General features: G+C 38.7%; 1 protein-coding gene across 8 annotated transcripts in view; it reads right to left on the bottom strand.

Annotated features, from left to right (window-relative positions):
- Nucleotides 1-26,781, bottom strand: part of LOC116463082 (utrophin) — a 565,754-nt gene that overhangs the window by 111,348 nt on the left and 427,625 nt on the right. For all 8 annotated transcript variants that reach the window (XM_032146039.2, XM_032146038.2, XM_032146037.2 and 5 more), the window contains one exon: nt 9,569-9,698. In XM_032146039.2, the coding sequence (XP_032001930.1) occupies nt 9,569-9,698 (130 nt within the window). The remainder of the gene's footprint in view (nt 1-9,568; nt 9,699-26,781) is intronic.

Here is a 26,781-nt window from a genome sequence, read left to right on the forward strand (position 1 = left end):
TCTACAAATACTAATTATTATGGAAGTAGTTTAACATAGTACACTATGGCAGTTAAGAGAATCAAGTTTTGTGACATAAGCCTTAGTTTGTATTTTGGCTCTGTCACATAGAAGACAGTATGCCTCTAAGCCTCTCAGACTCTCAGTTTCCTCATCCGTAGAATGGGTGCTAAGTATTCACCCTTCAGGGAATTATTATGAGAATGCAATTAAACAAGGCAGGTAAGTTTCCTGGCACAGTGTGTGGCACATGGTCAGCACCTGTGAAATGCTGGCTTGTTGGGAATGTCTGCATTTACTATCATTTTCCACTTTCCCCTTCCTTTATGGGATTGGATACTTCCTCCATTTAGCATGATATTATGAAGAGGGTCTGCCAATCCTAGCAGACCCTGAGTCCCATGTTACTCAGGCCAAGTCAACCAGAGCCCTCTCCTGGAATATTCTGAATCTAAAGAAGGGTGAGCCCTTCCTGGTATGAGGTTGTGAGCTATACAGTCATAGGAAAGCTAAGAAAATGAAAACCTGTACAGAGAAGCAGAGAAGAAGACATGGAGAAAAGCCTTCTGGGTGGTACTCCAGTCCCTGTGGTCAGCTATGTCTCTACCGTGGCTAGGTTATGGAGGCCTATGCCTTCCCCTTCATGCCTACACTTAGGGAAGCTGTGTGCCTGTCATTTACAACGAATGAGGCTCCAATTAATAAAGTTGTTATGAGGAAAACAAAAGCCCTGGGAGAAAACACCCATTAGTTTTACTAGCCCAGTTACTTCTATTAACTAATGTGTAATTTGTCCTCATTTTATTATATACAAGAAAATAATGTTGTAACCTTAAGTTATATGGAGAATATAAAAGTAACTTCTACTAAACCATATAATAATTTCAAATCTTCACTTATTTAATAACTATGAAATTGTATTTGCATAAGTTTGCTAATACTGGCATAAAGTGGACTGACAGAGTGGACTGAATGTCACTTATCAATTCTTTGTTATATCACAAAATATATGAGATTTTACAGGGAAGAAAAATACTCAATACTTGGCTTTCTAAAATATCAGGAAATATTTAAAAATTAAACAGTATACCCTGAGTTAAATATTACATACTACTAAATATACATAGCCATCTGTCAAAGGACCAAAGAGGAAAACATTAACCCATACATACTTTTTCATCTGAAAAATTATTATTAACTATTCATCACATATACATTCATACACAACTATATGAAGTTGTATATGCATATACACACATACACAACTATTCCCACTATACTCAACTATGCATGCACAAATAGACTAAATTAAGTAATAGCTGGGTTTTTCTATGATTATTAATATTTAAATTAAGCAAAATTGACTGCTCCAGACTGAAACGGAAATGATATTCAGGCAGCTTAATTAAAATAGTAGTTGTAGTAACAGTAATGCTTTAACTGGAATAATTTTTAAAGACGATTCCTGAGGAACCTGGTGAATAAAATAATACAATCTCTTTTTTAATCTAAAAATATCAAAAGCAGAGGACGGGTGTTTTCTCCATACATATGTATACAATGAATTGTGTAATTTTCTAAACACATTTAGAGGTGAAATAGCCTATAAAATTGTTAGCAGTTTTACTTAGTGATTGATACCTTAGCTTTAAATCATAAAGTATGTTTGGTGGGGGGTGCTTGTGTATGTGCGTGCCTGCCTGCCTGCATCTGTATGTGGTGTGGAGAGAGGAAGACCAACAGAAGGCTCCAACTCCCCTGTGCAGATCTGACTTATAAACTGAACTGAAGGTAATGAACAGGAGAGAAGGCACAAATATTTCCTAATTCCCTCTGGAGCTTTGGGGGTAGGGGTGGGTGAAGGCTGTTGTCTTGCACAGCTTCACTGTGCAGCAGTGTGGTTCACACAGAAATTCTGATCTGGGACTGAGAACAGCCAGGGGAGGTTGGCAGCACATGGGAGAGACCAGAAAACATGGATGCAAGGTTAAGAGGCTCTAGACATTGAGATCAAGGAGGAGCTAGGAAGTTAGGGGCCAGATGGCCATCAGTGAACACAGATAGAGGAGATAAAATTGAAAGGATGAGTCAAAAGCCAGCCAAAATCCAGAGGTTAAGGAAGTCATTGTCATAGACGCATAGGGCTCTGTTCTTGCATCTACCTTTCATTAGCTGGATGACTTTGGTCAGCACCATAATATCTTCTTGGCCTTTGTGTTTTTATTTTTTTTAAAAATCATACTGTATGATCGGCTCAATTCATTGGGATAGACAGGAGATTGAATATGAAAGTCGCTTGAAAAGTACAAAGAACAATGCAAAGGATGAGAGATTGACTGTTGTACTGTGATACTTTCTAACACATACAAACTAGCGATTAAAATCAAATAAAAAACAGTTCAATTGCATTAAAAGGAAAATGTATACATTGACGTGATACAAATTAAATGAAATTAAGTATTTCCATATTGCTCAAACAAAAGTCAGGGACTACTGACAAAGTTGTGAACTTGGTAAAATTTCTACAAGGATTCAGATAATTTCAGTTCAGCTAAAAATCGTATTTACTTAATAGCCATTTATAAGCAGAAATCTGAGTAGTTGAGTTTTCCAAAGAGCTACATTTTACCCATTTAGTCCTATTTTTTTTTATGGTTACCATTTTGGAAGAAAATTGACTAAAATATAATATAAATTCCTATGCCTTCTCTTAACTGATTTATATTCTGTCTTCGGAAATACACACACCATAATTCACAGCTTCAGTTTTCTCTTACTGTTGAAATTCCCAAAGACTACCTGGTTTTGTTTCATTTTAGGATTCTTGCATATCTTTTTATCATTTCTTTCTCCTCACTGCTGTCAGACAGCTGGAGTCATTTCTCACCATTAAATCTTTGTCCCTGTCCTGTCACTTCATTTTGCTACTTACCCATCACTCACCGGACATCAAGTTCATACAGTCGCACCAGTGTCTACAGTAGAAGTTAATACCTCTGAGAAGTACTTCAGTGGCTTTCCCATGATCTAAGAAAAGGATCTGCGCTATGTTTTCCATACAATCTCTATCCTGGCTGCTCAGATCTTTTTTTTACACTCTTTCAGATTCTCCATCAATGAGGGTAGTCACTAAAAAAAGAGGGAAGAGCCAAGCTTCAGACACAGATATTAGAAAACACAGCGAGCGAGGCCACAGGGTGCCAGGGAATCATGGCAGAGAGCTCGGGAAGGGAAAGCGTCCAGGAAGACACAAAGCCCCAGCAGAGCCGGCAGGATGACCGGCAGCTGCGTGGGCAAATGAGGCGAGCGTTGGAAATCAGGTCAGAGGACCTACAGGCAGAAAACAGGGATGGGCAGTGGGGCAAAGGCAAGGAAGACCACTACCTGCAGAATGTCGTGAGGAGCCTGGCTTCCAATGAACCTCAAGAGTGGAGTGAAGAGGCACATAAGGTGGGGTCGGATGGAAAAGCTAAGGCCAAATTGCTGTGCAGCCTTCTGTGTCAGGTGGAGGAGCTCAGATCCCATGGCATGCACTACGGGCAGTTTTTATCCCCAGGAAACCTCATGCCAAGTTTGTGCTTTAGGTTTATCATTTTAGGATTTATGTTAATGGAGAAATGCCAATTAACAATATATTGAAATAGGCCTAGCATAAGATTGGTATGGAGGAACCTAATGTGGAATGGTCAATTAATAGTGATTTTTAAATACTTAAAAATACATACAACACTGTAAGATAATTAGTAATAGAAAAAAATTTTAGAGGAAGTGGAAGAAAAAAAGGCATTGGAGATAAAAATCATGGAGGAAAGTGTTTTCTAGAATGGTTACTTAAAAGAAAAGAGGTGACTCCATCTTAATATGTCCTTATAGCATGGTGCACATCACATACTCACAAAATGCTTATTAAATAGAACCGAAAAAAATCACTTGATTTCTTCCTGATCTAACCTCTCCAACATTGAGTACTTTGGCATCAAACAGGATAACTAATGTTCAAATGCTTGCTACTTCTAATAGCAGATATACATAAGTCATGGTAAACAACAAAAGTATAAAAGCTATTATGGATAGTTTTCTTTGATTTATTTTTAACCAGGAAAGGAGGCAGTATGAAAATTGCTAATTATAAACAAACCAAAAAAAAAACAAACATAAAGTTAAATTGACATGACTTTTTTTTTCTTGCCCCCCCCCCAATGTAGTATTAAAAACATGAGGCTTAAAATATCCTGAATGTCACAGTAAAATAATAACTCAAAAGCCAGTATCTTTTTTTTTTCTGTGTATCTTTCTAGACATCTTATTAGGGATTTGAAACATGCATGCCCAAATGTACAGACTTTGTCACCAACACTATGAATGATGCATGACTAGAATGTTCATGAAACTTTTTTTTAAATTATACAATATCATTTTAACACTTAAATGTCTGATCACTGAGGAGAGTCTAGAATAATGTGGAGTTTTAGTGATTTAACACTTTGTACTGCTTTAAAGTAGCTTTTTATAAACTTTGCAAAGTTCTAGGGAAGCAAGGAGACAAGAAAAGCTGACTGAAGGTAGATTTTAAATTGGATAAGATGAGACAAGTGAACTTCTTATTGTTTCCTCCAAGCTTAAAAAAACGAAACTGTACTAGCACCTTCTTTCTTGTTGTATGAAGTTACAATGTTCTGCCTGACTTTCCAGGTCCTCTGCAGTCTGAACCATTCAGCACATACAAGCATCTCATCCCCATCTGCCATCCAGGCACAAGACTCTGGCAACCAGGCCAGGCTGTCTACTGACTCCCCAAAATACAGCTGCTCTTTCCTTATGGCTGAGCTGTTCTGCTAAGGATCCTGTCCCCCAGCATGGTCATTTGTCTTTCCCGAACTTAATCACTTCCTACCTGTCCATACCTCTAAGACTAGCTCAGGAATCAACCTCTCCACTCTGATCCTCAGAGTCCTTCTCTCCTGGAATGCCTCCATCACTTCGAATCCTCAGGACACACGCATGAGTATGGACACTTTTACATTGCTTGCTTTCTCGCTCTCTGTGCTAGTTTTGATCTCCTACTAAATTGAAACCTCAGGAACATGTCTTATACTTCTTTATCCATCTTGGACAGTGCTCAGCTCATGCATGTATTCATTCAAACACTATGTAATAAGCACTTACTACGTGCCAGATAGTATTCTAAATATTACAAAATACAGCAGTGAAAAAAAAAATAACCCTCTGTCTTCAAGGAGCTTACATCTACAGGGAGTGGAACGAAAGGGACAATAATAAGAGACCAGGTCAGAAACGTAACATGGCACCCCCTGGCATAGAGTCTGTGAGCCATTATAAGAATCTGACTTCTCTGAGTCACGTGACATGACTTATATATTCAAATGGTCCTTAGGGCTATTGTGCTGGAAATCTCTAATAAGGGAGCAAAGGCAGAGCAGGGAGATGAGTTGAAAGAACCTACGATCATCCAAGGGGTAGTGGGGGCTTAGACCAGGAGAGCATAGTAGACATGGTGATAAAGGATCATATTCTAGGTACATTTTGAATGTAGTGATGACAGGACTTGCTGACAGAATGGATTTGGGTGACAAAAGGACAAAGGAGCCAATAGAGGCCCAATGGATTTTAGCCCGAGCAACCCAGAAGATGGAGGCGCATGACGTAAGATGCAAACGCTGCAGGAAGAATGGACTCAGGGTGACGGGAGGGGGCAGGGGTTTCTTGACAGATATAGGAAAGGAATTTCGTAAATGTTGAGTGCTTATTCTAGAAAAGCTGGGATTTATTTCCATTTCGTCTTAAAAACCAATAATCCAATTATTCTACTGCCGATAATATCAGTTTCTCCCATCTACAGTTATTCTTTATAGACTCGAGATTGTGAGGAAAACCAAGTATTGATGAGTTCAACTCTTCCAAAGAATTCTCTACAGTTTGGGCTTGTTTCCTTTTTTTAAAAATTTTTGTGGGTACACAGTAAGTGTATATATATTTATGGGGTACATGAGACGTGGGCTTATTTTCCTTGTTAAATATGGTGATGGTGGTGGGGGGAGGGGTGAGAGAGGAATCATTGTTAAGCATCTAGCTCATAAAAATGTTCTTGTAATAGGTTGTATATAAAGTCAGAATAATAAATAAATGGATTTCTTTATACCTCTTATTTACTCAGGCAGTCATGTACTCTTCATCAAACTTTTATTGAGTACCTGATGTATACAGGCATTGCATAGGTTGTAAAATGATCAAAACTGGATTCCTCAACTTAGGGCAAGTAAGAAAATTTTAACATCTGAAAATCAATACAAATAAAAGCTGCATATGTTAGATATCCAACAGGACTGGGCTGAGACCTGAGCAGTTCATTTTTCCTCGATGGACCTCAGTTTTCTCATCTGTTAAGTGAGTAGCCTTGGACTAGTTCATCTCTAAGGCTCTTAACCATTCTAATATTGTATATGAAGGACATAAGCAAGACTTAAAATGTTCTTTTGAAAGAACTTCAAAAGATGAAAGAAGAGAAGGTAGCACATCCATGACAAGACAGTTCCAAAATCATTAAAGGAAGTAGATAGTATAGATTGGTTATGGAACTATAAAAATAGTAGTAAAAAATTTGTTGAAAAATCAGGAGGGCTTCAATTGTAAAGTTTTTTTTTTTTTTTTTGAGATAGAGTTATGCTCTGTCACCAGGCTGGGTTGCTATCTCGGCTAACTGCAATCTCTGCCTCCTGGGTTCAAGTGATTCCCCTGCCTCAGCCTCCTGAGTAGCTGGGACTACAGTCATGCACCACCACGCCTGGCTAATTTTTGGTATTTTAGTAGAGACGGGGTTTCACCGTGTTAGCCAGGATGGTCTCAATCTCCTGACCTCGTGATCTGCCCGCCTCGGTCTCCAAAAGTGCTGGGATTACAGGCGTGAGCCACCGCGCACGGCTGAAAGCAGTATGTTTTCAAAACGGCAGTAATGTACAAGGATTGTGCTCCATTTGATCAAATGTGCTATATTCAAAATAGCCCTAAGCTCAGCAAATGATACCTTCAGAGTGCAACATATGTGCACAGAAATCACATTTGTGTATTTTAATCAGTAGTCTCAATTATACGCCTAATTGCTGCATGTTTGTATTCAAGGTGATGATCCAAAGACTTTTAAAATAAATATTATGCTAGGCTGGGCACGGTGGCTTACGGCTATATTCTCAGCACTTTTGGAGACCAAAATGGGAAGATGGCTTGAGCCCAGGAGTTCATGGCCAACCTAGGCAACACAATGAGATTCCATCTCTACAAAAACTTTTAAAAAAGATAGCCTGTAGTCTCAGCTACTCAGTAGGCTGAGGTGGGAGGATCGATCACTTGATCCCGGGACACCGATGTGCAGCGGGCCGTGATTTCACCACTACACTCCAGCCTGGACAACAGAGCAAAACCCTGTCTCAAAATAATATATAAAATAAAATAACATAACATAAAATATGTCATGCTGGAGGCCAAGATTTTTTTTCAGTACGCAATGTAAAGTCAAGAAAGATATATAATCAGGGGAGAAACATGAATATGATTATATGATAAAATTTACTTATCAGTAGTAGACTAAAGTGGAAGAGACAGAATATATGGGCAAATACTACGTGGTACACACAGATGACAGAACAACGCAATGGGACCAATGCTACCAAAAGTAGCAACGGATTCTGCCTAAAACTATTCCAAGTCTACACACAAAAGGCTGATAATGTGGAATTAATGGCAGTATGTGTGTGCACATGAGTATGTTGTGTGTATATATACGTGTGTGTGTATACTCTCTCTATATATATTATATATATATATAACGGAGTACTCAGATGGAATAATTCTTCAAAGATAGAAATAACAAATATAAGGCTGAGTGCAGTGGCGTACGTCTGTAATCCCAGCACTTTGGGAGGCTGAGGCAGGCAGATCACTTGAGGCCAAGAGTTCCAGACCAGCCTTGCCAACATGGCGAAACCTCATCTCTACTAAAAATACGAAAACTAGCTGGGCGTGGTGGTGGATGCCTGTAGTCCCAGCTATATGGGAGGCTGAGGTATGAGAATCGCTTGAACCTGGGAGGCAGAGATTGCAGTGAGCCGAGATTGCACCACTAGGCTTCAGCCTAGGTGATAGAGTGAGACTCTGTCTCGAAAAAAAGAAAAAGAAAAGAAATAATAATTATGAATGATTTGTAGACCACTGGATTTGGTGAAAAGTGGAAGACTCAACAATGACTTAGCTTTCTAGGAGGCTAACTGTAAAGACAGTGATACCAACAGCAGAAAACAAAAAGAAATGCTAGACAAGTTAAGTGTGCTCTGTGTGTGCGTACGTGTGTGTATACATACACACACATACATACAACTAGTTTCAGAGTCAAAAAGATTATGGTCTTGATGGGAAATTTACTCGGACTGAAGAAGGTTCCTTGAGTAAGATTCAGTAGGAAAATGGCTACCTGTCCATATGTCTGATCCAGTTCCAGTTAGAGTCAAAGAAAGCATTTTCCAACTATGCTTCCCTTATAAGTAATAAATGTTCATGATTTATACTGCTGGACACAGCATGAGGCAATCATTCAGGTTTGCTGTTACTATGTGAAGTGAATGATGAGAAACCATTTTGAATGGTATGTTTATTTTAAAAAATGCATCAGAATGATTTTATTGTCAGCAGTGAAAAATCACAATACAGATATATATAGGACCCAGAATTCATTATGCATTTTCTCTTAAGTTTACTATGTGATATATTGCTATTTGTTAGTAGGGTAGTTACTGTTTCAATTTTAAGCTAAAGTATATAAATGTTGCAGGTTATTTTTAAATTAAACAAATGTTGTTGTTTGCTTGTAAAAGAAAAGTATTTTGGTGTCTCATTTTAAAAAGTAACCTTACATATAGATATTTAAATATTTTATATATTTACTATTATATTTTAATAAATTTCTTCTACTTGCAATTATTTATCACATAACATGTTTAAATATAAGAAATATTTTTTTTCTAGTAAATTTGCTAGTAAGGTAGTTATTGTTTAAGTTTTAAGCCAAAGTAAATAAACACTACAGGGTATTATTTTTAAATTAAAGAAATGTTGTCTGCTTGTAAAAGAAAGGACTTTGGTGTGTCATTATCAAAAGTAATCTTATTTATAAATCTTGAAATATTTTGTATATTTACTATATTTTAATAACTTTCTACTATTGCAATTATTTATCATGTAACTTGTTTAAATATAAGAAATATAAATTTTTATTTCTTATAGAAATTATTTTTATAGTTACGGTATACTTTTTAGACAATCCATTTTTCCTGCAGTTAATTTCCTTTAAAATTGATATTGAGGTATACAAAAATTTTATTTTCTTAATTTAAGAATCTAGATATGTGTTAATTAATGACATATTTGAATAAAGTAACACTTAGAAGAAAAGATTTAAATATTGGATCCTAAAATGCTGTAAGGAAATTTCCTACTTGATTTTGGGGTTTTTGTTCTCCTAGCATGTGTTTTTATGATGTAGTGGAGAAACCAGTCTCACCTGTTTTTGATTGTAGGTTTCTTCTTGGTTCTTCAGGGGCCTCAATTGGCTGATCAGCCAAGAAAACTCGGGCCTGGTCGACAGCATTCAGGACGGAATATTCTTTCTCCTTTAACTCCCGTCTCAGGGCCTTTCAAAAGAGAAGCAAAGTTGAGTTTGTAACCTCACGTGTTCACCAAATTATGGGACATCTTCAACTATACCACTTCTGACCACACTTAGCAAGAAAATGACTAACAGCAAGCATTTCAGCTAAGTTAAAAGCCAAAATGTAAATTTTACAGATATGAAGAAAAATACAAAGGAAAAAAGATAATTTCTGTAAAACTTAAGTATACAAAAAAAGAAACAGCTTTAAAATATTCACCTAAAGGAAATTGTTACAGTGTATTTGAATTTACACAAAATGTACTTTTAGGCTTTTCACTAATGTCAGACTGATAAAATCTAATAGCCTTTGCTAAGATACTTTTTTCTTGTAAGACTGACTGACAAAAAAATTACTTCCAATGATACAGAGAAAGGTAATTTCACAAGTAGCAATAAGATCCTCAGAAGGGTTTTACATTATTTAGAATACATTACGAAAAAAATGAAGCGACAGAAACAAAGTACATACATGAAATCAAAACTAAACCAATGAGGGCACATACAAAACAGTCTCCAATTATCTTAAAATATGTTCCATCTCTCATGCTGAGGCTATTTTTCTTTTGTGAGGTTTTTCATGCAAATCTATGATTCTCAGAATAGTTTCTCTTTAGCACCTTTGTTCTTTGAAGTGGAGCTAAACTTTCACCCCTGCACCTATAAAAACAACAAAACTCCTTCAGTGACTGCTGCAAGATAAGAGTAAATGAAGATTTTCTCAGGTGCAATTTTAATGCTGTTGCCAAATGGAATTTGTTAATATTGTTATCTTCTTAAACACATAACCACCTACTGGCTCTAATATTTTGCTTTCAGTGTAGTTCCCTGGCAACCTATTATGAAAAGTCAGACTTTTATTTTCTAAAATACTGAACTTTCATTATATTTTAGAATGAATAAAATCTTTCCTTTTGAAGACAACTAAATTTTTAGTAGTATTTGACATCACTATGTTGGGATGCTGCAGTATTTGAAGGCTAGATCCTTTTCTTCTGTAGTCAATAAAAGGTAAGAATGAAAAAATCTAGAAATACCAGAATAGTCACCTTATATAAAAATATGGATCTAAGCAACACACACACAAAAAAAGCACTGGTAATGAAGCTGACAGAGACTAATGGGCTACATTTTCTATATCCGGAAAATCTCATGATAGCCTTTAGGAAATCTAAAGATTCAAGGAGGATTTAGCAGTAAATCAAGAGTAAAGTGCTTGACTGAATAAGGCAATGAAGCATGCACACGCCACCCGTCACCCTCCTCAAGTACTACTCTAGAAACCACTATTACTGATAATTTTCCTACACGTGTATAGAGGAGATAAGTCATAACATGGTAAGCGTACTGGAAAGTGCGCTTGGACTAACCAAAGTGTAGCTTAACCTCCACAGGTGGGGAGGGATGAGAAGAGCTGACAAGAACTAGTGAGAGATGGAGTGACAAAAATGCTATTTTTTGTTTGTAAGCATTGTAAATATTATTCGACTTTTAAACTATACAATTATTACTTTGATAAAAAATTTAAAATGAAAGAGCAAAGTGAACCAAAAAATCCACAATTAAGATATAGTGATGTAACACAGGATACGGGATAAAATAAAACTTCCTCTAAAATGCAAAGGTACATTTATATGTCCTTCCTAGATCCGTAAAACCAAAGACTGACAGCGAAGCAAGCACAAATCAACTAAATTCGCACAGCGATTATCACTGATGAGCATTAAATGACGATGTTCCTGGGTGGGGGGTGGGGGGTTGGGGGGATAACAAACCTTCCATCATCTCCTATTTAACAAACGCAGCTTGTGAAGAAATTGCAGGATGTGACATTCAGGAAATTAAAAAAAAAAAAAAGATTATATACATCTGGCACTTAAAGTTTTAACATATGGAAATAAAAAGAGATACAAAAAAAGATTTTTAATCCAAAAAAATACACATTTACAAGTCTTGAGCCAGTTCTTTAACTTAGATTATTATGTTGTTAGAGCAAGAAGCTCTAGAGGAATAAAAATATTCCTAACATTTACTTCCAAAATCACCTAAAAATATATAATAATGACATGAAAAATCATGTTACTTAAAAAATAGTGAAAAACAGTAGGTAATATAGCAATTTTTTTTTTAATTTTAGTGGTCAAGATATTTCCCAAACCCAAATCTAATCAGTAAATATGGGAGCTGTAAACATTCCTTTTTTTGTTTGTTTTGTTTTTTGAGATGGAGTCTCCCTCTGTCACCCAGGCTGGAGTGCAGTGGCGTAATCTCGGCTCACTTGCAACCTCTGCCTCTCAGGTTCAAGTGACTCTCCTGCCTCAGCCTCCCGAGTAGCTGGGATTACAGGTGCCTGCCACTGCGCCCAGCTAATTTTTGTACTTTTAATAGAGATGGGGTTTTACCATGTTGGCCATGGTCGGCCAGGCTGGTCTCAAACTCCAGACCTCAGGTGATCCACCTGCCTTGGCCTCCCAAGTGCTGGGATTACAGCTGTAAGCCACCACACCCATCCAGGAGTTTTTTTTGTTTGTTTGTTTGTTTGTTTGTTTGTTTGTTTTTGAGACAGAGTCTCGCTGTTGCCCAGGCTGGAGTGCAGTGGCAAGATCTCAGCTCACTGTAACCTCCGCCTCCACCTCCCAGGTTCACGCCATTCTCCCACCTCAGCCTCCCAAGTAGCTGGGACTACACTAGCAGAGAATGCAGGAGTGTCACAGTGTGTGCCCTCAGGGAACTACAAAAACTTCAGTACTCAGAGAGTGGTAGCAGCTGAAGCTGAAGGTGTGGGCGGAGGTCAGGCCACAAAGACTACTGCACTGCTTCCTATGCACTGAGACTCACTCAACCCAATCATGGGCTATGGGAAGCCGCTGACAAGTTGAAGGGTATTGTCAGATTTTTATTTTTGTTTTTTATAATACATAATTGTCAGGTCTCCTGGATTCATTAAAAGCAAGTCTGAGTCTTATATTGTATTTTGCTTCCTAACCACATTAAACTCCAGTGCTTCAGAAAAAAAAAAAAAAAGAAAGAAATCCTCTCTGTGCAGGGTGCTGGCTGGAGAATGTCTCGCGAACTCCTTTGATATGCCAATGTAGGGAAGTACAGGAGGCAAGCCTGGGCAGGTGGGAACCACGCCAAGTAAGTACAAATATGGGGTTCTGGCCCTCATGCCAACGCACCACCCAAATATCCTACAAAGCAGCATACATATGATAATTTCCATTCATATCATATTTTGTAAATTTAATTTTGTTATTCAATTTGTCCTATTTCAATTATATTTAATTGTATGTCAGAAATAGATTTAACTTTCAACAGTTTTATACATATAATTATTTCACACTTTAACTCTCTCAATTAGACATAAAAGAAAACCTGCATTTCCCAACCACCTGGTGAACATTAATGATAAGATCATTAGACTCCAATGAGCTGTTTTGTACACAGAGCTACAAAGTGGCATTCAGCTTTAAGTTCTAATATCACGTGACTGATATATGGGCCACCTTAAATGCATATAACATAATATAATTGGAATTTTTCTGTTTTAATGAGTTTATATTTTCATTCAAAACAGTTCTGTTCCAGATAATAACAACTTTTGGTGAGGATGTGAAGAAACAGGAACCTTGATGCTTGGTGGTGGAATGGTAAAATTGCAGCCTGTATTTTAGTCCATTCTCATGCTGCTAATAAAAACATACCTGAGACTGGGTAATTTATAAAGGAAAGAGATTCAATGGACTCATAGTTCCACATGGCTGGGGAGGCCTCACAATCATGGCAGAAGACGAAGGAGGAGCAAAGGGACGTCTTACATGGCGGGAGGCAAGACAGCATGTGCTGGAGAACTCTCCTTTATAAAACCATCAGCTCTCATGAGACTTACTCCCTATCACAAAAACAGCATGGGAAAAACCTGCGGCCATGATTTAATTACCTCCCACTGAGTCCCTCCCATGACACGTGGGGATTATTACAATTCAGTGAGATTTGGGTGGGGACAGAGCCAAACCATATCACAGCCACTCTGGAAATCAGTTTGGCATGTCCTCAAAATGTTAAACACAGAGTTGTCAACATGACCCAGCAATTCTACACATAGGTATATACTGAAGAAAAAGGAAAACATATGTCCACATAAACACTCGTACATGAATGTTTATAGTAGCCTTATTCATAATAGCCAAAAGATAGACACAACCCAAATATCCATCAACTGCTGCATGGATAAACAAAATGTGATATATCCATAATACAATGACATCTTATTCAGTAATAAAAATGAATGAAATACTGATATATGCTATAACATGGAAGAATTTTAAAAACATGCTCAGTGAAAGAAGCTAGACATGAAAGGGCATAGTGTAAGATTCCATTACCATGCAACGTCCCAAACAGGCAAGTCTATAGAGGCAGAAAGTAGACTACTGGTTGCTTAAGGCTGGGGAACTGGGGAGGGACGGAGGGATAGGAGTGACTGCTTATGGGTATGGATGTTCTTTTTGGAATATAAAAAAGTTATGGGCCAGGCGCGGTGGCTCATGCCTGTAATCCCAGAACTTTGGGAGGCTGAGGTGGGAGGATCACAAGGTCAGGAGTTCAAGACCAGCCTGGCCAATATGGTGAAACCCCATCTCTACTAAAAATACAAAAGTTAGCCAGGTGTGGTGGCAGGTGCCTGTAGTCCCAGCTACTTGGGAGGCTGAGGCAGGAGAATCACTTGAACCAGGAGACAGAGGTTGCAGTGGGCTGAGATTGCGCCACTGCACTCCAGGCTGGGCGACAGAGCGAGACTCCATCTCAAAAAAAAAAAAAAAAAAGTTATGAATCTAGATAGCAATGATGGTGCACAATTCTGTGAAAATACTAAAAGCCCCTGAATTGCACACTTTAAATGGGTAAATATTATGATACAGGAATACTATCTCAATAAGGTTATTATTAAAATAAAACAATAATTCTGTTTTTTACCCAAAACAATTCTCTAGGTAATTTGTTTCTTTCTTTCTTTTTTTTTTTGAGATGGAGTCTCACTCTGTCACCCAAGCTGGAGTGCAGTGGCATGATCTTGGCTCACTGCAACCTCTGCCTCCTGGGCTCAAGCAATTCTGCCGCCTTAGCCTCCCAAGTAGCTGGGATTACAGGCATGCGCCACCATGCCTGGCCAATTTTTTTTTTATATTTTTGTAGAAACAGGGTTTCACCATGTTGCCCAGGGTGGTTTTGATCTCCTGAGCTCGGGCAATTCACCCACCTTGGCTTCCCAAAGTGCTGGGATTACAGATGTAAGCCACTGCACCCGGCCTAATTTGTTTCTTTTCTAGTCTTTATCCCCAATGCATATGCAAAGTAAGAGCTCATTCTGTGTGTTCAGTATGTGCAATAACAAGGTGGCTGCTCCCACCTCAGTGTTTCTAGAGCACTTCCCATTCCTCTATCAGAGCTTGTACTGTGTTAATGTGCAAATATTTTGACCATGCATCTGTCCGCTCCATTAAATTGTGAGTTCTTGCATGGTAAGGTTCAGGTCTTAATCATTTGAAATCCTCTACTGTACCTGCCTAGACATATACAGAAACCACTCAATAAATGCTTGAGCATAATAAATTATGGAAGAAATGCTCTCGGAATTAAATACTATGTATTTAATATTACAAAATATGTCAGAGCAAGATATAACAAAGTCACCCAATCTGTTCATCTTAAACTGAAATAATTAATGGATTCCAGTTAGTTCTGTATTTTTAAACTATCTACTTTGCAAATTACTGGTAATAATTTTTTGATGTAAAACTAAGTCTGTGCTATTAATAAGTATTTCAGTCTGCTGTTGGTTTTAATTTTAGTAATAGCAAATATCCTTTTCTCTTTTTAGATAAATAAGAAACTGATCTGACTGTCATGGATGGTATGGATTCACTCCGTCTTCCTCATTTTGTGACATCCTCACCCATGAGGTAACTCCTCAGGGCATGGTTTCCAAATTGCTGCCAGTCATTAGAATTGAAGGGTGTTTCCATTATCATGACTGTGTATCAAACCTTTATAAAACTTATACCTTAAAACAATGACAATTATTTTTCATGATTCTGTGGGTTGGCAATTTGACCTGTTCTTTGGCTGGTACCACCTGGGATTACTAGTGAGGTTATAGTCATCCTGCAGCTTGGATGGGGAGGGCGGGACAAAACAGCCTCACTCACATGTCTGGAAATCATCACTGCCTATTGTCTGGGGTACCTCAGTTTCCCCCTATGTCGTCTCTAATTGCTCTCCAATATGGTACCTGCTAGTCACATATGGTTATTTAGTATCTGAAATATGACTAGAACAGCTGAGGAACTAAATTTTAAATTTTATCTAATTGTGATTTAAATACAAATGGTTACATATGCCTAAGGGTTCCTATGTTAGACAGCAAAGCTCTAGAGTTTGCCCATCACGGTGTCACATTCTATTGTTTGAAGCATGTCATGAAGCCAGAACACATTCAAGAGAATGGAAAAATGCACTTTATCTTTTGATGACAAAAGCAAAAATTTCCCTCTGCATAGGAGTGTGGACACAGGGAGGCATGATTCATTATTATAAAAATCTACCACACAGGATAAGTTGGAGAGAGATGGTGGGTTGAAGATGAGGGTTGGTAATATTTTGTGTAAGTGGTCAGGGAAGGCATCTGAAAGATAGCGATATTTAAAAAAAAACAAAACTGGAGGGAAGTGAGGGAGCAAGCCATGAGAATATCTGGCAAAAGAGCAATCTAGGCAGAGAAAATGGAAAGTGCAAAGGCTCTGAGGCAAGTGCATGCCTAGCTTAGAGACTGGTGCTGTCAGAGCTGAGTGAGTGAAGAATGAGGGTGATTGCTTCTGTTAAAATGTTTTCTATCACGGAAGTTAGGGAAAGAGTCCTTGTGGTTGATGGGAGAGACACCTAGCAACCACATACTTCTCTATGCAGCAGACATCTGGCTACTTGCTGACTCGAGGCTTGGCCATTGAGCTAAAAGTGCTCTTACATGACAACCTGTCACAAAGCTTATGTATTTTGCATTCTACAGGTTGAGCATCCCTAATCTGAAAATCCCAAATCTGAAATGCTCCAAAATCTGAAACTTGAGTGCTGAAATGATTCCACACCTGATACTCTTGGTTTCTGATGGTTCAAATGTATACAAACTTTAGTGCACGAAATTATTTAAGTATTGTATAAAATTACCTTCAGGCTATGTGTCTATCTGAAACAAATGAATTTCATATTTACACTTGGGTCTCATTCACAAGATATCTCTTTATGGATACACAAATATTCCAAAATCCCCAAAACTCGGAATTTTGAAACACTTCTGATCCCAAGAATTTTACACAAAGGATGCTCAGCCTGTAGTAGATATGTGAAAAGACCTTCAATTCCCCTCCCAGATAAACTGTATAAAGTGAAGTTTTGGCCTCCAAGCAGTAGACCAGCATCAGTTAGAACAAGTAGGAAGATACAAAATAATTTCAAAAAGGAAAACTGAGGCTGGCTGTGGTGGCTCATAACTGTAATCCCAGCACTTTGGGAGGCCAAGGCAGGAGGATTGCTTGAGGCCAGAAACTTGACACCAGCCTGGGCAACATAGCTAGACCCCATCTCACTAACAACAACAAAAATTAGCCAGGCATTGTGGCATGCACCTATAGTCTCAGCTACTCAGGAGGCTGAGGCAGGACTGCTTGGCTCCAGGAGTTTGAGGCTACAGTGAGCTATGATGGTGCCACTGCATTCCAGCCTAGGCGACAGAGCAAGACACTGTCTCAAAACAACAACAGCACCAACAAAGGGAATACTGAAATCACGTTTTAGAAGTTGCATGCTCTGAGGTGTTTAGTAGAAGGAGATATAATCCCAAATACCTCAAGAGTCAAAAATAACAACTGGAGAGCACAATGATTATCTTGTGTCCAAAAGAAAACATTCAAATTTTCTCCCATCCTTAGGTGGCATTAAAGTATATAATAGATTTTTCAACAACGATTTCCACCAAAATAAAAATTTTAAGGTACAAATATATACAATATATAAAAATATGCTAGGCATAAGAGAAGGCAACAATCAGCTATAAACCCAATCTTTAAGAAACTTATAGTCTAAAGGGGAAGAGAGAACAATACTAGCCCAGAACGTGGTTAAGTGCCACAAATCTTTGAAAGAGGTACATATGGGGTACCGAGGAGCCTCATTATGAATAAATACACAGAGGAGGGAGGGAAGTCAACCTTCTCAAATACACATGAGCTGTGTGTTGAAAAAAAAAAATTGTAACTAGCTGAAAGGTAATAAGGTGGAAAGCAACTCAAGAAAACAAATAGAATAAACACATTTAAGGTAATGTAGACTCTCATGGCTTTTCTGATTGTGTACCTTCCACATACTTACTTAAACTAAATGAAGCCCTGAAATGGCAGATTAATAAAGACCTGATTGTAAATATCAGAATGTAGCTACTAAAAATCACAGTTTCCATTCTCAACACAATTTCCAAGAGCCCGAATTCACTTTATTGAAGACACCCTTCCTCCTGTCCCACCTCTCCGACTCCTTTGAACTCAGGGTGCTCTTGGATGCTACTGGTGCGCTTCTGAGCGCCAGGCAGCCGAATAAATTGCTGCTTATTCAACTTTAAATGTCTATAGAGAGATTCCCAATTATCCTCCTTTAATGGTCTGGGAACATTTCTCCCCACCTGCTATAACTTAGTGAGAAAGACAAGGGTTTAAAAGTTAAGATGGTATAAAGAAGTGACTGGGGTGGCTTAGGGTAGAAATACTTGGAAGTCAATCAGCTGCTCTTCATTTTCTTCATGAGCATGGCATCAGTCACCAGAATGGCTGGGTTGCTGACATCACTGACAGAGACGGGATCCTGAAAATCTTTTAATAAGAAAACAGGGTCTAACAGAACTGGAGGGAAGAGGGGAATCCCTGCTAACCCCTTCTGTCCTAAACTAGCAGTTGATCATATGGACTGAGCTAAGAACAGAGAAAAGCAAACATGTGGATGTGAACTAAATCCTGGGGTCACCCCCCTTCTTTAAATAGCAACTCTTTCCTAACCTTTCTTCAATCTAAAGCCATTATCCAAATTGTCCGTGTATCAAGCACCAAACTTTGCTAACATGCACTTTTCTTAAAATTTTCTAAATTACAAAATTAAAGTGATAGATAAATCAGATCCTGTTTTCTGTTTAAAACCCTCCCATGGCTTCCTGTTGCACTTAGAATAAATTCTAAGCTTCCTACCAAGGTCTGGACCCTCCCTGCTCTCTGATGTCATCTCCTAATACACCCTCATTTCTAGCTTCAAAGTCCTTATTTCTGTTCCAAGAACATGCCAAGCTATTTCCTCCTCATGGTCTTTGCAATTCAGAGGTTTTTGTTTCAAATTTTCTTTCTTTCTTTCTTTCTTTCTTTTTTTTGAGACGGAGTTTCGTTCTTGTTGCCCAGACTTGAGTGCAATGGCACCATCTCAGCTCACCACAACCTCCGCCTCCTGGGTTCAAGCGATTCTCCTGCCTCAGCCTCCTGAGTAGCTGGGATTACAGGCAGGCGCCACCATGCCCAGATAATTTTTTGTATTTTTAGTAGAGACGGGGTTTCTCCATGGTCAGGCTGGTCTCGAACTCCTGACCTCAGGTGATCCGCCCGCCTCGGCCTCCCAAAGTGCTGTGATCACAGGCACGAGCCACTGAGCCTGGCCTTGCTTCAGATTTTCAATAGCTCTGCTCCTTCTCATTAGATTCTAGCACTCAGTATATTTTTGGGATTAATGAATGAAAAAATGAATAAACTGGCATAAAAGAAAATGTGGAACCTCAGGAGGCCATTGTTAGAAGGTGATCAAGGAAGGAAAACACCTGAGAAACGGGAGCATTTCATACAAAGCAGGTCTGTGGAAGAAAGCAGCATGCAGCAACTCCGCAGCAGAAGGAAGTAGTCCTCCCCTTCCAGCCCCCATAGAAGACATTATTATCTCAAGACAACATCTGTGTTGTTTTGCTTTCTTAATAATCTCATTGACCCTCACTGGTGAAAGTCAAAGAAATCCACAGGGGTCACCCCTTTTGACCCTTTAGGGATCCAGCTCCAATTCCACCTGCACCACCAGCATGAGCTACAGCGTTCCCTCACGGGCATCCAGCATTCACCACACTCCCTCACCATGGCCTCTTTGCAAACCTGACTCTGGTGCCAGACTGAGCCCTCATGGAAGACTGGAATTTGTGCCATAGCAGGTATAGTGGAAAGCCAATAAATTTTTGTATGAATGAATGAGAAGATGTTAAAAAATACTGTTCTGTGGTAAAGTAAAACCAGACAAAGATTTGCAGCCAAAGCCTTAGGTACAGTCCAGTCCATACCACACAGGTACACCCTTATTCACCCTGCGCCCATGAGCCCTTACTTGGGTTTGTCCCTTAAATTCTCTGCGTGTTAATCATATCTCTCATTTTACTAACTTCACTGGTGAGACAGTGAATGAAAAGATATTTTGAAACTATTCAGTGCTGTAGAATAAAAAATTACTTTTCTTAAGAGACAGGGTCTCACTCTGTTGCCCAGGCTGGTACGCCATCAAAGCTCACTGCAGCCTTGAACTCCAGGGCTCAAGTGATCCTTCTCCCTCAGCCCCTTAAGGAGCTAAACTACAGTTGCATGCCACCATACCAGGCTAATTAATTTTTTTTTTTTTTTTGTAGGGACAGGGTCTTGCTATGTTGACCAGGCCAGTCTTGAACTCCTGGCCTCAAGTGATCCTCCTGACTCTTCCTCCCAAAGCACTGGGATTACAAGTGTGAGCACCACACCCAGCGATTACTATTAAAATGATGCTAATCTAAAATTCTGCCATGTTTCTCAGCTCTTGTCTCAGACTGAATTTCTTTCCAAAGCCTCTTTCACTCTTACTTGTAGAGGAAGGTTCTAGCCATTTTACCTAGAGCTTTGGTTGACCAGTGCCAGAATAAAGTCCTCCGTTTGCAGGAACATCTGAAAGCAGATGACTTAACTCTTCTAAGGGATAAATTATTTAATTATGAAAAAAAATGGGCCAGGCGTGGTGGCTCAGGCTGGGCGCAGTGGCTCATGCCTGTAATCCCAGCACTTTGGGAGGCTGAGGCGGGCGGATCACAAGGTCAGGAGTTTGAGACCAGCCTGACCAACATGGTGAAATCCCCGTCTCTACTAAAAATACAAAAATTAGCTGGGTGTGGTGGCAGGCACCTGTAATCCTAGCTACTCGGGAGGCTGAGGCAGGAGAGTCATTTGAACCTGGGAGGCGGAGGTTGCAGTGAGCCGAGATCGAGCCATTGCACTCCAGCCTGGGCAACAGGGCGAGACTTGTCTCAAAAATAAATAAATAAATAAATAAATAAATAAATAAATAAATAAATAAATAAATAAAAAGAAAAGAAAAAAAATGGAATTAGGTGATTCTCCAAGATGAAGCCAAAATGTTTCATAAGCAGAAAACTGTGTTGCAAGACTCTTATATCAGTTTAGATTCTTAGGAAGCAAAGAAATAAATGTAGTGGTTTTTTTGTGAACCAATTTGTTCCAGAATAAAAGGGAAAAGCACTTCTCTAAGGAGGTATAAATGGTCAGCTAGATGTCATCACACACACTAATTTCGGATAAATATAAATTTCTTCAATTAATGTGTTTAACAAACCATGGACAGCTTTACTCCTATCCTTTTAGGCATGACTAACCCAAACATCAAACCAGTTCTCCTCTTCCTCTTTGTGGAGAGAATCTTGACTCAGGTGTCTGATATTCCAAAATTGTTTTATAAATTTCTATACATCTATGAAGTACTAGTATTTTACTGCTAACAATACAAGGATCACTAAAAATAGAACAAAAATGAGAAATCACAGGCCAAGGTATGGTAAAGCTTCACTTTCACACATTGCTGGAGGCAAAAAATTGGTTTGATCATTTGGGAAAGTAGGCTGGCAATATATCAGAAGTCATTACTATGGTCATATTGTGTGAAAGAGGAATTTCACCTTTGGAAATATATCCTAAGAAAATTATCCAAAAAAGCTACAAACACAAAAGTGTTCATTATAACATTATTTATGATTTTTAAAAAATTGAAAGGAACTTAAATCTCCAACACCTGGAATATATTTAGGTTCTATGATACGGCCACACTAGAGACCATTATGCAACCTTGAAAAGTTATTGTGATAATGACCACATAGCAACGTGAAGAAATAGGCATGACATGTATCTAAGTGAAAAAGATGACATAAAAACTCTGCACCCAAGTAAAACTATGCAAAAAGTAAGTAATGCAAAATGAAAAGGGTTGTTACGGTGATAAAATTATGGCCATGTTTTTATTCTTTATTTTATAAACTCTGTAATATGTTATTATTTTTATAATTAAAAATTATACTTTTAAGAAAGGAATGCCCACTAGAATTGAGCTCAGTTAGCATTGAATAAATTACTACTTTCAAAGAACAGCATTATTAAGAATTACAAATGTGTTTTAGAAGCCCATTTTTTATATTTGTAACAATCATGAAACTTTCCCTTTATATTTTGCTTCAATGACCTGGGGCTAGATTTATTTATAAAATATAATGCATTACACCATAGTCACTGAATGAGAGACTCCATATGTTTAAGCTTCTCCCTGCGTTTGTTAAGAATCTCAACTCATCTAGTGTTCAAAGGTATCAAATTCCTACAACAGAGAGAAGCACTAACACTGGAAGAATCAAAGCTAAAAAAAAAAAGCCATATTTTAAAAGCTATCTCAACAATTAAAGGTATGCCAATTAATTTTCCCTTGTAGAAAAATATTTCCCATTCTTGAGTTGAACAATTTAGGCAGTATTAAGACAGAGAAAAGATAACCTCTGAACTGACTACAATATCAAGGCATAAAGTGCAGTTGTGTTATTTAATTTGCTTACGTTTCAAATATGTCATGTCACTGAAATGATTTCTAGCTCTTGAGAGAAGATTATTGCTTACACTTCTATGTCAGCTATTACCTTTATTAAATATTTGGCTATTTAAAGTAGAAATATTTTCAAAATGTAATATTCTTTAGAATGCAAATGAATAAAAAGAATTATTGAGAAATAAAGAGACAAAAGGAACATTCACACCAAAGGACATGTTCCCTTTGGGTATACTTCTTTCAGTCAACATTCAACTTTTATCGAGCATCCAGAGTACCAGGCATAAAAAAAAAAGACATAGAAAATAAGTCATTGTGTTAGATTCTGATAAATGCTATAGAAAAAGAAAGAAGTAGAAAAGGGTGGGGTGGGGAGAGAGACAGAGAGAATGAGAGAGAGAAGGAATGCTCAGAGGGAGCTGCAGTTCAAGTAGAGAAGTTGAGTAAAGAAGGGGCATTTTGGGCAGAGCAGACAGCCTGGCACTGTGACTGAAAGCTCAGCAAGGGACTAGTGTGGCCGAAACCAGTGTGTCAGAGAAAAAACAGCAAGAGAGGAAATGAGCAAGGTGTGAGTAGGGGGTAGGTCAGATCAGGTAGAGCCCTGCAGACCATTCCGAGAACTGTGGCTTTTCCTCTGAATAAGTTAGGAAGCCCCTACAGAGTTTGATTTATTTTAATAGGAACATTCTGGTTGCTGGACTGATACGTCCAGAGACAGAGGAGTGTGACAGGTGGTAGATTCAGATTCTATATTTTGAACAGAGAACCAACAGGATTTCCTAGCAGACTAAAAATGAGAGAAAGACAGGACTGAAGGTGATTATTATTTGTTACCTAAGCAACTGAAATAATATTCCTACAACTGAAATGTGGAACACTGGGTAGCACATGTTATAGGGGCCAATTCAGGAAGTCAGTTTGGTCATATTAAGTGTGAGGTGTTTATTACACACTCAAGTAGAGATGACATGTAAACGGATATATCTTTGGGAGTGCTTGGCATATAGATGGCATTTTTAAACCCAAGGAGTGAATATAGAGAAAGTGACATGGCCTGACAAGTGACACATCCCAATTTTAGGAGACAGGGGAGAGAAGGAAGAACCAGGAAGGGAAACTGAGAAAGAGCTACCAGTGAGGTAAGAAAAACATCAGGAGAGTGTGGTGTTCTAGAAATCAAGTAGAGTGCGAGGAACAGTTAATAAGTCAGCAGGAAAGGTGACGTCTTGGAAGGAACCCCTAGTCAAAGCTCAGCCAACACTAACAAACAGAGACATCACAAATTACAACAAGGGGCATGTAACTCAGAGTGGGGCTCAGGATGGCTTCCTTACCTAAGGAGATGGAGAGACGCTTGAAGCAAGTTTTAAGAGGCATTCAATATTGTGTTACATGTGTCAGAATATATATGTTAATGTTCTTCGCAGTGCAAGCAGTCTGGCTATGTGATTGCAGACCTCAGTGTGACAGGGCCCCTTGTCCAAACATTACTAAGAATCTCAAGATGGCAGCAGAAGAACATTAAGCCAAGTGCAGAAACCTCGTAAGAGCAGAGCCCTGTGTGACTGCATGGGACACCCGAGAAGCTGGCCCTAAATGCAGGGCAGCTGAACTATAACAAATAGAGGTATTGCTGGTACAGCAGCCTTCTTTAGCTTTTGGTTTCAAAAAAGCAGTTAACTGCTTACTGGAGAATATAAGCAGAAAAAAATAAATGATGCAAACATGAGACAAATCTGCTAGAATGTAATTTACTTTTTTCCCAACTTGCTTTCAAAGCTAAATCAGCATATATGGATCTGAAGTCATTACAGAATGACAGCAAAAAAGGGCAAAGCACTCATTAAATTTGATAGCACTAATAAAACTACATGAAAAAAGAGACAGAAAACAGGCTTACTTTCCATTGGTATGCAGACAAAATTAAAAAAAAATCCCCTACATAGTGCCTTGAAAGTTTTGGTTAACATCCCTCAACGAGCAGTTAATATACAAAATTCATTTTGGTTCCACCCCACTGACATCAAAAATAATGCCTGAATCAGAATACTAAGTATCAATGTTAAAAATGAGACAGAAATTCTTTTGCTTTTCACAGTAATAAAACAGTATCCTTCCCTGTACTTTTTTTTTTTTTTTTTTTTTGAGACAGAGTTTCACTCTTGTTTCCCAGGCTGGAGTGCAATGGCGCGATTTCGGCTCACTGCAACCTCCTCCTCCTCGGTTCAAGTGATTTTCCTGCCTCAGCCTCCTGAGTAGCTGAGATTACAGGCATATGATACCACGCCTGGCAAATTTTGTATTTTTAGTAGAGACAGGGTTTCTCCATGTTGGCCAGGCTGGTCTAGAATTCCTGACCTCGGGTGATCCACCCACCTCAGCCTCCCAAAGTGCTGGGATTACAGGCGTGAGCCACCACGCCCTGCTTTTTATTTATTTATTTATTTTTTTGAGACAGATTTTCACTCTTGTTGCCCAGGCTGGAGTACAATGCTGTGATCTTGGCTCACTGCAACCTCCACCTCCCAGGTTCAAGCGATTCTCCTGCCTCAGCCTCCCATGTAGCTGGGATTACAGCTATACACCACCACACCCAGCTGATTTTTTTGATTTTTTTTTTAGTAGAGATGGGGTTTCACCATGTTGGTCAGTCTGGTCTTGAACTCCTGACCTCAGGTGATCCACTCGCATCAGCCTCCCAAAGTGCTAAGATTACAGGCATAAGCCACTGCACCCGGCCCCCTGTACTCTATAAAATACATGCACACATAAATGTATTCCTTCATCCAGCTAATATATGCAATACAGGTTGAGTATCTCTAATCCAAAATCTAAAATACACCAAAATCCAAATATTTCTGAGTGTCAACATGTTACTCAAAGGAAATGCTCATAGGAGCATTCTGAATTTCAGATCTTCCGATTAGGGATGGTCAGCTGGTAAGTGTAATGCAAATATTCAAAAATATGAAAAAATCTGAAATCTAAATACTTTTGGTCCCAAATATTTCAGCTAAGGGATCCTCAATTAGTACCTATTCTAATGTGGCACTGGATTAGGTGCTGAACTTGTATTTTCTTCTTTCAGCCTTATTCTAAGTATCATCACAAAAGGAGGTAAGCAGCACCCCTTACTCTATTGCATACTCCAAAACATGCCGTGGCTAATTTGGAGGATTTTCTCCCTAAAGCATTTTGGTAACACCCTTTAGTGATTTCTTACTTATTCCAAAGCATCTTTCAGCTCAAAAGCATCTTGCTCTGTGGAGTCTTTCCCAATCTTCCCAAGCACAAATAATTGTGATTCATGTCTCCTTGGCTGTGTGTCCATGCCTGTATTACAGCACTTTTGATGTCTACTGTAGTTACTTGTTTTCAAGCCTGCACCACTGCTAGACAGTGAAGTGAGCTCCATGATTGCAAAAATAGTCTTACAAACTCATGCATCCTTGGGACCTAGCAACGTATGCAGCAAACATCAGGTACAATATAGAAGTTTCAACCTGAGTGAATACATGAACTGCTAGATAAAATAAATTCTCTCTGGGCTAAATGTGTGCAGACGCAGTAAAATGATTGTTTTGTAAAAGGGTTCATTGGTTTTACAGGCCTCTGTTTCTTGCCTACATTTGTGATCCACTCTAAATTTTACCACCAGAGAGTGACACCTATTAGGCTGTCTCACCTCTCCCTCTAAACATGGATATTCTATGGCCCTTTGGGGTAAAGTTGCAATATTATATATTATGATTAGGAGACAAATCCAGGTGCAGACAACTAAATGGGGTGTGGCAGGTAGGTGCAGGCTCACTGAGAGAACTGCTGCTTCAGGCCTGCACACAAGCAACAGCTTAACAACGGGCCTTAGAGAGCTGAGCGTTTAATAAGGAGGAAGTCAACATAGATTGGCAAAGGTTGGAGAGGAACTTGGAAATTAATTTTTTTTAATTTCAGAAAAAGACAAGTTTCCCACTGTAGGCAACCTTCTAACACAGCAAGACCTCAAAATTACAGAATTGCAGGCAGAGTCTCCGATTACTTTAGTAGGGAAAAAAAATTCTACCACACCTACATGTGCGCGCGCGCACACACACACACAC

The sequence above is a fragment of the Hylobates moloch genome, unplaced genomic scaffold, assembly GCF_009828535.3.
Source record: "Hylobates moloch isolate HMO894 unplaced genomic scaffold, HMol_V3 SCAFFOLD_27, whole genome shotgun sequence".
Lineage (NCBI taxonomy): Eukaryota > Metazoa > Chordata > Mammalia > Primates > Hylobatidae > Hylobates > Hylobates moloch.